At 44.0% G+C, this 14,426-nt stretch overlaps 1 protein-coding gene across 1 annotated transcript in view; it reads right to left on the minus strand.

Annotated features, from left to right (window-relative positions):
* Window positions 1-14,426, minus strand: part of SUFU (SUFU negative regulator of hedgehog signaling) — a 90,886-nt gene that overhangs the window by 63,261 nt on the left and 13,199 nt on the right. The window contains exon 4 of the mRNA XM_015559271.1: window positions 5,198-5,334. Within this exon, the coding sequence (XP_015414757.1) occupies window positions 5,198-5,334 (137 nt within the window). The remainder of the gene's footprint in view (window positions 1-5,197; window positions 5,335-14,426) is intronic.

The raw sequence follows: 14,426 nt of genomic DNA on the forward strand, positions 1-14,426 counted from the left end.
TCTGATGCTATCCAAGCCTGGCTGGTAAAGCTGTGGATGCCTTTTAGATCTGGAAAAGCAGGTCTAAGCATTCCACTTACTTGATAACTGCTCTGCATGTTCTCACATGCAAACAGGTGGGGTGCGCCACATAAAGTCACTGAGTTGAAGGTGGACAGCACAAGTGAGGCAAGACCATCAAACAGAATTCCGCTGCTAGTTACATATGTAAGTATATCTATGTACACATCAAACACAAAATACATGTTCTGTATAATAACATCCGTGTAAACTTTGCAGTGTAACCAATCAGGGGGCAGAGCAATGCCCACACATCTCAAGGGAGGTTCTCTGAGCAGCAGGCGTGCCCTGCTCTGAGAAAACCTGAAACACCTAAGCCCAGTCCTACAAAACAGTTACAATAACGGGCAGATATTCACACTATAAAAAGATTCTTTACCTTATAAAAGGATGTACTACATGGTCCCACGAAACTGCCTGGGCTCCACTGCATTTAGAACAGGATTTGATTTGTAGAAAGGCTGTACAGGTACTGTCAACTACATAATCAAGGAGCCACAGTTGAACTGAACTTTTGTTGTTGTTGTATAATGTGATGAACAAAACCAGTTAATTTTATTTGTATCACTATTAATGACTTTCTTTTTCTTTTCTTTATTTCTTTTTTGTTGTTGATAATCCTCACCTGAGGATTTTTTTTTCCATTGATTTCTAGAGAGTGGAAGGAAAGGAAGGAGAGAGAGAAACATCGATGTGAAAGAGATACACCAATTGGTTGCTTCCCGCAAGCACCCTGACCAGGACCAGGGATTGAACCTACAACCCAGGGATGTGCCCTTGACCAGGAATTGAACCTGCAACCCCTCAGTGCATGAGCCGAACGCTCCAACCGCTGAGCCACACCGGCCAGGGCACTATTACTGATTTTCTGTGTGGGATAATATATATGATAGCACCAAATGTTATCGTATTAGTTGAGGCAGGCAATTGATCCAGGGACAAGCAAGGCATTTCCTTCCTAACAGGTTTTTACTGTTAAATGGAGTATTTATTGTCAATGTAAAAAAAAAAAGACCAAAGTATCCATTTTATTAATCCATATAAAGTTTTAAAAGACTGAGTAATAATAATTGCAGGTGATATTATATAGTTCTTACTACATAACTATTCTAAATTTTGACAGGTATTAAACTCATTTCATCCTCTCAATAACTTCATGTGCAGCTACTATGATTACCCTGCGTTATAGATGAGTAAATGGGTTACACTGCCCAAGGTCAGGCGGCAGTAGCTGGAAGACCTGAGATCGCATGCAGGCAGTCTGGATCCAGGGGCCACGCTCTTAACCATCATACTATGCTACTCCCTTGATCTGGCAGTCACGTGCAAGATGGCAAACAGAACAGGGAGAGGTGTGGAAATGGGTGCTACTTAGCCTATTGCCAAAAAAGTTCGGGCACATGGTGCTGAGGACTTGACTAGGCAGTAAAATAGGGGAAAAAAGAAGGAATGATGATTAAAAGGAGGCACAAGGGAGGTTTCTGGAGAACTAGCGTTTCTTGATTTGGGAGCTGGTTATGAGTGTGTTTGGTATGTGAAAACTCATCAAGCTGTACTTATTACTAGTACATACATATTTTCATGAATAAAAAATTAAAAAATGGAAGGATAAAGTTAAGAGGATTTTGATAACATTATTAATGTGTTTTGCCCTCCTCGATTTTCCAAATGATCAAGAATATCCAAGCAAAGTATCATGGAGTTCAGAGGTCATGCAATCACCCATATGGATGATTGGCAAATCTTATCTTCTAGCCCAAGACATCTAGCAGCCCAGACATCAGCTGAGCTACAGACAACATGGCATCATGGTTATAAGAATGGCATTAAGTGTTACACTGCCTAGGCTCAAATTTTGCCTTTGCACCTACTAGATGTCTGATCTTGAACATGCTACTTCACCTCTCTATAAAGCTGGTATAACACAGTGCCTAACTCCCATATGAATGCATAAATAAGTGGAACAACAAATCAGTGTTTTCTCTCTCTCCCTAAATATAGATTTTAAAAAAGAAGAACTCAAAGGAGCCTACAAAAGTTTTTTTTTTTAATATATTTTATTGATTTTTCACAGAGAGGAAGGGAGAGAGATAGAGAGTCAGAAACATCGATGAGAGAGAAACATCGACCAGCTGCATCCTGCACATCTCCCACTGGGGATGTGCCCGCAACCCAGGTACATGCCCTTGACCGGAATCGAACCTGGGACCTTTCAGTCCACAGGCCGACACTCTATCCACTGAGCCAAACCGGTTTTGGCCAAAAGTTTTTTTAAAAAATAAGTTGCAGACATCATGTCATTGCATTCATAAATACTTCAGCTTTTATCACCTATGAACAAGGACATTAACCATAATGCCGTATGTATCATACCCAAGGAATTTCACAGTTGCACAATACAATTATCTAATACACAGTCTACATTTCTATTTTTCCAAGTGCCCTACAAATGATCTTATTTTTTCAATTTAGGATCCAATCAAGGATCATAAGTACATTTAAACTGTCATGTTTCCTTTAATTTAGGATAGTCCCCACCCCTTGTCTTTTTATATCTTTCATAGTACTGACATTTTTTAAAAAGTCTAAGCAGTTGTCTTATAAAATGTCCCACAATCTGGATTTGCCTATTTGCTCAGGATTCAATTCAGATGAAACATTTTTTGAAAAGTGCTACATAGTTGATACTTTATACTTCACACTGCAATACATAAGGAGGTACCTAATAATAATTTGTTCCATTATTTGTGTTGCTACATTTGATCATTTCCTTAAAGTGATAGCCAGCCAAATCTTTTCATTATAAAGAAATTCTTTTTCTCTTTGTAATAAGTAATCTGTGGAGGAATCCTTTGAGTCCTTGTAAATATCCTATTCCCCAACCATCTTTTTATCCAATCTTTTTTATAACATCTGTTGATAATTTGCCTGAATTGATGATCACATTAGTATTGCAAAATGGTCACTAGTGATGTTTACAGTGTTGGTGAAATGAACATTTGCAAACCAAATCCTATTTTTTCACTCACCTACATTATTATTTCATAACTATAATATCATAATTATTTCAGAAGTTCATCTGCGGAATCCTCCTGACAGCGATTCACAACACCTGCCTGTCTTACGTTTCTCTGATCTCTATCCACCTGAGCAAGTACATAAAGTAGAAGCAAACATATAAATGCATTGGCTTAAGCAGTGGGAAAGGAGATACCTGTCTACATAAGCAAGGGGTTGCCTAGTCTTTAGAGCCCTCTTTCCTATAGCAGATCGAATTCCACATCAAGAAAAGTCTATTTCTACACAGACTGTTCTATATGAAATCAGCTTAGGCGTCCCAAGAAGGGAGAGAGGAGACGCAAAGTGTTCAGGCAGTAAACTCTTGGAACAATTTTAAAAGGTTCTTCAAATCATCCCAGGATAGTACCAAATCACATGCACTAGCTGTTCCAGGCAGCCCGCTTCCCCCTGACCCTGTGAATGGTACTTCTTGATCAATAGTTCTTTAGAGCCCAAACAAGCTGCATTAGAATCCCCTAGAACAGTGGTCGGCAAAACGCAGCTCGCGAGCCACATGCGGCTCGTTGGCCCCTTGACTGTGGCTCTTCCACAAAATACTGACTTCTGCGCATGGGCCACGAAGTTTCAGTCGCACTGTATGGGCGCGCCCGCACGTGGTATTTTGTGGAAGAGCCACACTCAAGGGGCCAAAGAGCCGCATGTGGCTCGCGAGCTGCAGCTTGCCGACCACGGCCCTAGGAAGTTGTTTAAGAAACAGATGCCCCAGTCCCACCTCTGACCAACTGAATCAGAGTCCTGCAGAGGACTTTGAGAATAAGTATGTTGACAAGCTCCCAGGGGATCTCATGAGCAGTCAGGTTTGGGACCCTTGCTTAGAGAAGACCCACTGTAGCCTCTAAAATGGGACCATCCCATAGAGCACACAATGGTAGATGGTAGGTAGTATCAGTCCCATTATGTGACAGCTACCCTGCTAATACCTGACTCCCAGGGCTCTGGAATGAGAGTAGAGTTCAACCCAGAGGCTCTACTGCACCAATTTATAGTCCATTAGAGGAGGAGGGGCAGGGGAGGGAGAAGTCACTATACTTAAGAGAAGTTACCAGATCTATAGTTCTCCAAATTTAGTCTCTACCAGAAGCCAGAGTCTGCTGTGGGGCTCAGGAATGTGTGTTTGCAACAAATTCTCTAGGTGCCTTTGATGCAGGGGGTCTGAGGACCACACTTTGAGTGGCCCTGGCCTCAATGCTGCTCTACCCTTATCTATAAGCAGCCAAAGAGTAAAAGAGTTGGATAAAGTGTCTTAGTATACATTTGAGGTTACTTACCAAACCAAAGAAGCAAAATCTGAGGTCATATGGGAAATGTTTCTGAGCAAATAGCCACACATAAACATTCAGATGATATATAACCTTCCATAAAAGATACTAGATTTCACTCCAACATTTCATCCCACTGGAGGACTATAGGCAGGCTGAGACAAGAGTGGGAGACCAAGGTTCCCACACAAAGCCGCACCTCAGGTTTCATGTTAGCGATCTTCAGAGGGCAACAGGAGCACAGGGTCATCCCCCGGAGAACACCTGAATCAAACAATCTTTCTGATGATCGAGTCCTGCCTGATTCCAGCTTCCCCTTCACACTGTGAGAGCAAGCTCTTGGCAATTTTCTCTCTCTCTCTCTCTTCCTGTTCACCCAATCCTTAGTCAAGATTAACCCGTGTGCTTACAGCCCCAGAAACTGAGATGGTTTAGGCCGCTGGCAGCAGGGAGCAAGGACCATGCTAATTATGGAAAATGGGGCAGACGGAGAAGAGCGAATCCGTTCCATGCCAAGTTGGCCTTTGGCTCAATGGGAATCAGAAGCATGGCTGGCAGACTGTAACAAGGACTCAGGGTGTCAGAACAGCAGCACAGACTCTCACTTGCTGCCAGAGGTCATAGTGGCATATCCTTCTCCTCCAGGTCCCAGGTAGCTTTCACCCTCATGGTACAAATGGGGTGTAGTGCTCCCAGGAAAGGTCACTCTGCAGACTCAAAGCATACCTGTGAATTCCCAAAGACAACCAAATCCATGACAGTAAAACCAGCAACCAACCAGCTCTTGGGGCTCTTACCCGATTGGAACACGTATCTGGCCAAGCCCTGCATGAGCTCTGCTGGCCATGTTGGGGGAGCAGACTCCCCTGTTTCTCTCTTCAGACGAAATGTCAACTCGAAGCCAAAACCACTAGGCCCATCTGTTCCTGTGAATCTGAAAGAAATAAAAAGCAAATGTTTTTAGTTCAACTACCTTAGGAAAAAAAAACAACAATACTGTTTTCAAAGTCTAATAAAAGTTCTCCCTTATTCTTGGTGGCCTCAGCATCCAAACCCCTTAGTCAGAGGAATCTCCCATGTGTGAGCCTTCAGGGCAGAAAGGACCTCAATAAGGAACCAGAACTCTAGCCTCACCCTCCAGCCAGCTACAGCACTTGTGTATGACCTTGGCCCAGCCAATCAAATTCCCCTCCTGGCACCCTAAATTATGAGTTCCACATTTTGTGGCTCTGGAACATTCCTTTCTGTGTGATTGAGGGCCTAATCTTCCTTATTCGCGCTCCATATTCCTTCAAGTTGTTAATAAGCACCTACTAAGTCTGCTAAGGTACCAGTCCTGCTGTGTGCTTGTGAGGATGAGACTCTTTCTCTGCTCCCACCTCCACCTTGGCCCACAAGAGTGCAAGCCTTGGCCCAGGCTGGCTGGCCTCCAAACTCAGCATTTGCAGAGAGGTCCCAGGACAGATTCCAAACACTGGGAGGGCCTGCACTTTTTCCTGAAAACCCCATGTGCATTCATTAATCAGCACATAGGATTCCTGAAATCTGGCACCCCACGTGCACTCTTCAATCACTGGAACCTCGAGGAAGCAAGGTTTGCCTTCTCTTCCCATCCCAGGCGGCCCAGATGATCAGAGTTACTGCCTCTGTAGCCACAGCCATCACTGTGATGATGAGGCAAGGAACGCCTGCCTCCCTGTCTGCTAGGAAATGCTCAGGAGCCCCAAGTCTCCAGGGAAGTCCCTGGAATGGACTTCTGCTAGAAAGGGCAATTATATGGATTAGAGAGGAAGGCCTGGTTGCGGGGCGCGGGGATGGGGGGAACACTTCCCTAGGTGAGGGGAGCATCAGGGAGAGTTCCTGAGAGCTCAGGAGGTCTGCCAGCATGGTAAGTGTTAAATGTTAAAATGTGTTCATGATATAATTTTCAGTAATTAGATCTTGTACAAACATGAGCTACAATGATTATACACATGTAAGCTCCTCAGCATACAAATACAAACCATAAACTAAGATGACAGCCCACACCTCCTTGCCAGCCAAGCTACTGGAACAGGCTTGAAACAGAGGGGAGAATTCTGAAGGGATAGTGATAGTCAATGCCCAACCCTGGAATTCCACGTGCCATCTTTCCATCATCATCATTATCACCAACTCCAAGAGACCAGGCCCAGAGACTAGACAGAAAGATATTCAAAGTCTCAGGAGCTCTGACACCACCAGTCCTACCCTGCTGTGTGCCTGGGTGAACTCAGGCTTCCTGCACGTGCTGTGGTGGGGAGATTACCTCTCATAGCTAAGTTCTCTAAAGGACTGAAAAGGAATCCATCCTTAAAGTCACCATGGTCATACCTAATTCTATTCAAAGGAGGTGTTCATGGTTTGCATTTGCTCTGAGCATCTAACAATGTGGGAAACAAAATCCATTTTGAGGATACATGCCTAGAATTTTGGAGACCACGCTAGAAGATGCTTGGCAGGATGCAGTGTAAACTATTTCTTTGCTTGCTGAACTGCCCTGTTTGGGGGCAATGCCATGCAGGAAGGCTGAGGAAACAGCTAAGCAAACTGAGGCTAGAAGAGCTGCTTCCCCAGGGCTGCAGGTAGGGTAGGAGTGTGAAGAGCTGGGGGAATGCAAGACTGACTGGGAGCTAAAACTCTACAAAAGGAGCTGGGTTACTAGGTCAAAAGGAAGATTTCAAGCAGCCACCAATTAGAGGCAGCTTTGTAAAATGTATTAGACGATTACTCCAGGGCTTTCATCCTGGGCCAAGAAAAATACATGATTTCTAACCACAAAAACTTGAGAAACAGACTAAAAGAAACACGTTCCTCGGGATGTGCAATAGGGGGAACCCTTGGATGCAGAGAGAAAAATAATGCATCCAAGCAGCACCACTTTCCTGAGGAGGGTTGCGCACACATGCACACACAGGCACACACATGCACATGTGTACCATCTGCCTCCACACAGGGTGCTTTCTAGGCCAGTCCTATGGTGGGCAGGCCAGCTTTCATGGGACTGACTGGGAGGGGCAGGCCCAGCCAGATGGTCTCCACCTGTGTTTGATTACCACCCACCAGGCTGGCTGGACACAACCTCTAAACTCTGAAACATGAGTTTGGAATGGGCCTGCCTCAGGATAAACACACAACCTGGAGCCTGTCAGGTCTCTTTCGAAGCAGACTGCTCAGGCTATAGCCAAGGGACAGGGTCATTCAGTCTTTAAAGTCCCCTGCAGGGGCCTGGCTTGGTCTGGCTTCCTCAACATGAAAGCTTCTCCAGCCAAAGCTGTTTTGTTTGACCAGAGGATGAAGCCCCTTTTCTAGGAGCAGCTGTCCCTCACATCCTCTGAGAAAGAAAAGATGAGAGGAAACTGGCATGTGTGGCAGAAGGTGGGATCTGGGTTAGAGCAAAAAATTTGTGCTAAAAAAACTAGTTGGTGGAAAAGGAAGCCATTGGAATTTCTTACAACAGGAATTTTTTAAAAAAATACATTACAGTTCTCGCTTTGGCAGCACATATACTAAAATTGGAACGATACAGAGAAGATCAGCACGGCCCCTGTGCAAGGATGACACGCAAATTCATGAAGCGTTCCATATTTAAAAAAAAAAAATACATTACAGGTTCTCCCCAGTCTGGTAGGGAGTGGGTGAGGGGTTCCAATTGTCTTGTTGCAGAAGAATGAATACGATGGCCCCTCAAAATTGTTTCCAGCTAAAGAACTTCTGATCCTGCTCACTGAGATGCCCAGGGGACAGGCTGGCCTTGTCCTAGCAATTTGGTGAGCCTAGGCATAGCTGTGTGAGCCTTTAGAGTAACATCAAACCTGCTGACAGGAAAAACATGTGCCCTGAATTCTAGATATAGTTGCCCAATCCCTGGAACCTGCCCAAAGGTCTGTCTCAAAGCATCTGACTAAGAAGGTATCACTCGGCCTCCAAGAGGCCAAAATGACCACTAACGTCAGGCAGAAGATGAATAGCAGAGATTTTCCTGACCTTGAATTCCTCCCAGAGCCCTCAAATTAGGCCTTGGATTCTTCCTGACTGCTACCATACTTTGAGTGACAGCCATTATTACAACAGAATTCAGTAAACAATTATTAAATAAATATTTGCAAAGATGATGTTTTTATTTTTAACAGTTCACAATTATTGACACTTCATTAGCTATTTTGAAATGGTGTTTGGTAACTACAAAAGTACTATATACTATGTGTAAAATATTATAAAATTCTTTTGAAATATGTTTATAGAGTAATTTTCTGACATAGCTACGATTTTTTAAGATTCCAGCTATAGTATATTAATTTTATATAATCTTAAAAAAAGAAAGAACGTGCCCTGGCCGGTATGCTCAATTGGTTGGAGTGTCGTCCCCTGAAAGGTAGCTATCTGATTCCTGGTCAAGGCACATATCCAGGTTGCAGGTTCAATCCTTGTTCAGGGCACATTTGGGAGGCAGCCGATTGATGTTTCTCTCTTCCTCTCTCTCTCTTTCTTTCTCTAAAATCAATTTTAAAAAAATAGAAAACAAGGTGGTAAGGGGTTTGAGGGTCTGGGGGAAAAGGTGAAGGGATTAAAAAGTACAAATTGGAAGTTAAAAAATAGTCACAGGGTTAGGTGCAGCATAGAAAATATAGCCGATATTATTGTAATAACTATGTATAGTGTCAAGTGGGTACTAGACCTATCAGGGGGATCACTTCATAAGTTATATAAATGTCTTACCACTATGCTAATCACTTGAAGCTAATATAATATTGAATGTCAACTATAATTGAAACATTTTAAAAGAAATTTAAAAACAAGAAAGAAAGAAGAAAGGAAGAAAGAAAAGAAGAAAGGAAGAAAGAGTAAGAAAAACCCCAACAGCTAAGACTGCACCCTCACACTGAGCTGGAAGTCTGATGAGGCTACAGTGCAGGGCAGTCACATTTGAGGTTTTTTGGTGTTTTGTTGTTGTTGTTAATCCTCACCCAAGGATTTTTAGAGAGAGTGGAAGGAAGAGGGAGAGACAGAGAGAAACACCGATGTGAGAGAGACACATCAATTGGTTGCACCTCCTGCATGCACCACGACCAGGGCCGGGGAACCTGCAACCAAGGTACGTGCCCTTGACCAGAATGGAACCCGGGACCCTTCAGTCCGCAGGCCGACGCTCTATCCACTGAGCCAAACTGGCTAGGGCACCATTGAGTTTTAACTCTGAGTAGGAAAAGCTCTTTCCACTACACGCCATCCAACCAGATTCAGGGAATGCATTTGCCTCACTCAAGTTGATGTTTCCTAAGATCCCTTGCTGGGAACCAAGGAGCACATTCCCACAGTGTTCCACAAGTTTAAAAATAGTAGCTCCCAGGACTGATTCAGCTGAGAATCCAGCCAAGCAAACTCACCTGGCTCCCAACACTTAGGGTGGCTTAACTCTATCCCAGTGAGCAAAGAGCTCCCCAAACTGAGACACTAAATTGAACAAAAACACCAAGCCCACAGCAGCTTACCCTTTCTCTGCAGGGTGGTGAGAACTCACAGTTCCCTCTCCCCTAGTGGAGACTGACTGTACCTTGTCCCTCTACTCCCAACCACCACCAAGAACTGAAAGGTCAGTCAGTACCCTGGGGGATTCCAGGCCAACCTGACGCTCTCTAGGAATTCTGGGCCAAGGAAGAGCCTGGTGCCTGGGCTTCTTGGCATCATTATGACAGCTGCCACACTCTTGGCTTTGGCATAAAGCAACATGTATACAAAGATCTTTAAAAAAAAAAAAAAAAAAAAAGACAGGCTAGGCCAATGGCAGCAAGACCACAGTCCGACTTGGGAAATGAGGTGCCATCTGCATACAGGTGTAAGCTTGGGGGCTTCCTGCATACCCAAGAGCCAGGCATTCTTCTCAAGGGCCTTTTGTCCACTCACTATCCTCCAGGACTCTGGGAAGCCAGCTTCCCTAGAAGATTAAGATATCTGATTGAGGGTAATGGGAAGAAACAAATCTTTTCAGCATCTCAGTTCCCCGAGGACTGTATTTCTGCATGTTCTGTACATGAGCACATTATGTCACAGCTGAGCAAATGCTAAACGGTAATAATATTCCCATTGCCATCCAAAAAGATAATCAGGCCGAGACATTCAAACACAAACAAGATAAGACAGTATTAAAAAGCAATGAGTCTTCCCCTCAGTCACTATCAAAGTCAGATTCAAATACCTTAATGGCATTTCCTTTGAGCCACTTTTGCTGCTGTTTCCTTTTTAGGGAAATAAAACCATCACTGAACTCTGTTCTCTTGCCTTTGTACCAATGCTGGTCCCACATTACTGCAAAAATTTCCTAAAGCCCCTCTTCTGGCCTCCAACACATCAGCCCTTTGCTTCCCTCCCCGGTGAACAGATAACTTGTTAAATGTCACACTCTTTACACTGCCTTCAAATTCTCCCACCTCATCCTGCTCCACTACTCTCCTCTCTTACCAAGTCCCAAGCATACTAGCTTTCTTTCTGTTCCTTGGACTCCTTCCTGCCTCAGGGACTTTGCACTAACTATTTTCACTAACTACCGTCTTCACATGGTTGAATGACCAGAGCATTGTACAGCTTCAGGGAGCACCAACTGCACGGAAAGCCACTGGATGGTCTGAGCAGAGTGACACGCATGAGATGCTGTGGCCACTGCCCCCGGCTACAGAACTAAGGGACCCACATCAGCAATGTTTCTGCAAAGCTCCAACCTCAAAGGCTCCCTGCTTAGCTACTGCCACCCTTCTGGGTTCTTTCTCTATGCAAACCCCCTGGCTACAGGAATGAGAAACTGCCACGCCAGCTTTAAGAGGGCAGGAATCCAGTACGTCTGCAACCCAACATACTGGAAAAACTAGAGCAAGAAGGAAAAGGGGTTAGGGCAAGTGTCATCTGTCTGTTTCCATTATGTTTTTTCCTCTCACCACCAAGTGTTTCTGAAGCATCTGGGAATCAAATCCATCACAGGCAGAAAGCGCAGCCGCCAGCTTGACCCCCTGGGATCGGGAGCCAGGGCCAGGCCCCATTCTTTAGCACTTACCCCTCACAGGCATGGCTCCCAAGTTCCTGACCTCATGTTGAAAAGCCTGAGATCAGAGCAAGGGAAACTAGTGGTCAGAGGCAGGGTTCCAAGCACTCGCAGGGTCAGTGCTGGAAAAACAAAACATCTCCTTGATTGGCCTTCTTGTGGCAAAGCTGTTCCTATGACCCAAGACTCAAGAAGCCTGAATAACAAGGGAGGGGGTAGGAAGGTAAGGGATCTTTGAAGGCCATTAGCTTTTACTGACATGCAAATAAAGGGCCTGGAGCCCAGTGAACCACATCACTCTGCGAAGCTTCGATAAACCCATATTCTCACTGATAAATGGCAACTGGCCCCAAACAATCCTGACAACACAACGGTTCTGGTTCTGGGCCACAGGTCTTCTGCTCCCAAAGAGCCCTCCACCAGGCCTCAGGGCATGGCTGCAGAAAAGGAGGCAAGGAGGTCCTGCATGGTGACCTATGGCTCCGAGACTGTATTAGGCCCACCTCCCCACAATGTTTTCCAGTTAAAGGACCCTTCAGCCAAAAAGACTGGAGGCTCCATGAAGTCCAGGATAGGAGTATGCTCTTCATTATTTATACTCATGTCCAGAACTGTCTCAACAATGATTATCACTATAATGAAGAAGAGGTCGACCCTCCAAATGAAGGAGAGAGGCTGATGATTAACACTGGATGGGAACCAGGTGTACCACCCAACATCAGGTAGACCCAGTGCAAGGACAGAACAGTGGGCCACCCTTTTTCCTAGATCCATTGACCAGATCCTGCTGCATACATACAGTATTAGTACATTATTTGATTCTCATATATGTCAGAAAGCCTCATGAGCCTACGATGGTAGCCATTTATTTCAGGCAACTGCCTGAAAAGTATCTCATCCATCTCTTGACATTTGTGCTTATACTGTGAACCTTCTGTAAACCTTGTGTACCAGGAGCCTGGGGCACTCTGTAATCCAGTCTCACATCTTCTGTATCCACACACCCAAGAAAGGGAGAAATAAGGAGGCTCATGGTGTTTACTTCCAGGTGACAATGACCACCAAATCCAAACACTGATCACCTTTTAAGGGGAAATCAACAAATAGGAACAACATACAGCCTCAGGACTATCACCACCAGGCATTTTAATCTACAGTTAAAGAATCAAAGTACTGCCCAGTAGAAAAAAAAAACAAAAGGTATTAACTGAGAGGTGGGCAGCCAGCACAGCTGGTACATACACTACCTAAACTGCTCTTCACTTCTATGAGAAGTTAAGCAGCAAAAAAAAAAAAAAAAAAAAAAGAAAAAAGATAAAAAAAAAAAAAAAAAAAAAAAAAAAGCAATATGGCAATGGGTAGGAGCCATTTTCCCAAACAAATGTGCTGTTTTCAGTATCTGGAAACCTCAGCAGCCGTGAGCCAACTACATTTAGAAAACAGCGTTAGCCAGGTAGTAGGGAAGTCTTGGAAGATGTTAAGTCCCAAACTGAGGGGACTAACACAAGACAGAAGCCCTACACACACACCTGGGAAAGCATCACTCATGATTAACTGCTTACAGAAACCATCATGAGGACAGATATAGGATCACAAACAAAAGGTGATAGGATTAGGAATTTTTTTTTTCACCCTTCTCTAATTTCCAACATTTTGGGTAAAACAGGTCAACTGTCTTTATAATGAAAAAAGCAAATTTAGCCCTGGCTGGGTAGCTCAGTTAGAGTGGCATTCTGATACGCCAAGGTTTTGGGTTTGATCTCCAGACAGAACACCTATAAGAAGCAATCAATGAATGCATAAGTAAGTGAACAACAAATTAATGTTTCTCTCTCTCTCTCCCCTTCCCCTTTCCCCTCTCTCTCTAAAATCAAGAAGAAAAAAGGCAAATTCATAACTAAAAGGTGCCAGCAATAATGGATAGAACAGGAAAAGTATAGGCCAGGAAAATTTTGGATTTTGGAAAATCCTTTTGATCTCATTCAACCAAGACAGAGAGTTTGAGGTCTGGCTGGGGCCTCAAGGAGCCTGGTGTACTCTTCTCTCATCTAAGGCAAGGTTAAGCTCACTAGGGTCTGCAGTTGACAAATCTATATTTTTTTTTGGAGGACACAATGGAATCGTGAACCTTGGGATTGAGGCTGTAGGCTTCAGTACCAGCTACAGACTTTACGGAAGATACCATCATTGGGGAAAAGAAGGTTTAGAACTCATGAGCCAGCCCCAGTTAAAATTAACAAAGATGGAATTCAGATGTGGACCTAGCACCTACTCAGGGGAACTAACTCAATGGCTTGAAAAGTAGCCAAAAGGAAAATATTCCAAAAAACATAATTAGCTCCACTGTCTGAACTCATGATGTGAGAAAAAGTATATGTGGTCAGGAGTGGAGTGGGTACAGGAGGAGGAGAGAAACAAAAACAAAGATATGTCACCACAGAATAGATACAGACAGCAGACAAGTATATGAAAAGATGTTCAACATCTCACGTCATTAGAAAATTGTAAATTAATACAACAATAAGATACCACTCCACCACTATCAGAATGGCTAAAATCTAAAAAACTGACAATACCAAATGCTGGTGGGGACACAGAATGAGAGGAACGCTTTCATTGCTGGTAGAAATGAAAAGGTACCATACTTACTTTGGAGGAGAGTTTGTCAGTTTTTTACAAAGCTAAACACAGTCTTATCACATGGTCCAGCAATTTAACCTTAATGAGTTGAAAATTTATGTACACAAAAACCTATATGAGCCGAAACCGGTTTGGCTCAGTGGCTAGAGCGTCGGCCTGCGGACTGAAGGGGCCCGGGTTCGATTCCAGTCAAGGGCATGTACCTGGGTTGTGGGCACATCCCCAGTGGGAGATGTGCAAGAGGCAGCTGATCGATGTTTCTCTCTCATCGATGTTTCTCTCTCATCGATGTTTCTGACTCTCTATCTCTCTCCCTTCCTCTCTGTAAAAAATCA

This window comes from Myotis davidii, unplaced genomic scaffold (assembly GCF_000327345.1).
Source record: "Myotis davidii unplaced genomic scaffold, ASM32734v1 scaffold332, whole genome shotgun sequence".
Lineage (NCBI taxonomy): Eukaryota > Metazoa > Chordata > Mammalia > Chiroptera > Vespertilionidae > Myotis > Myotis davidii.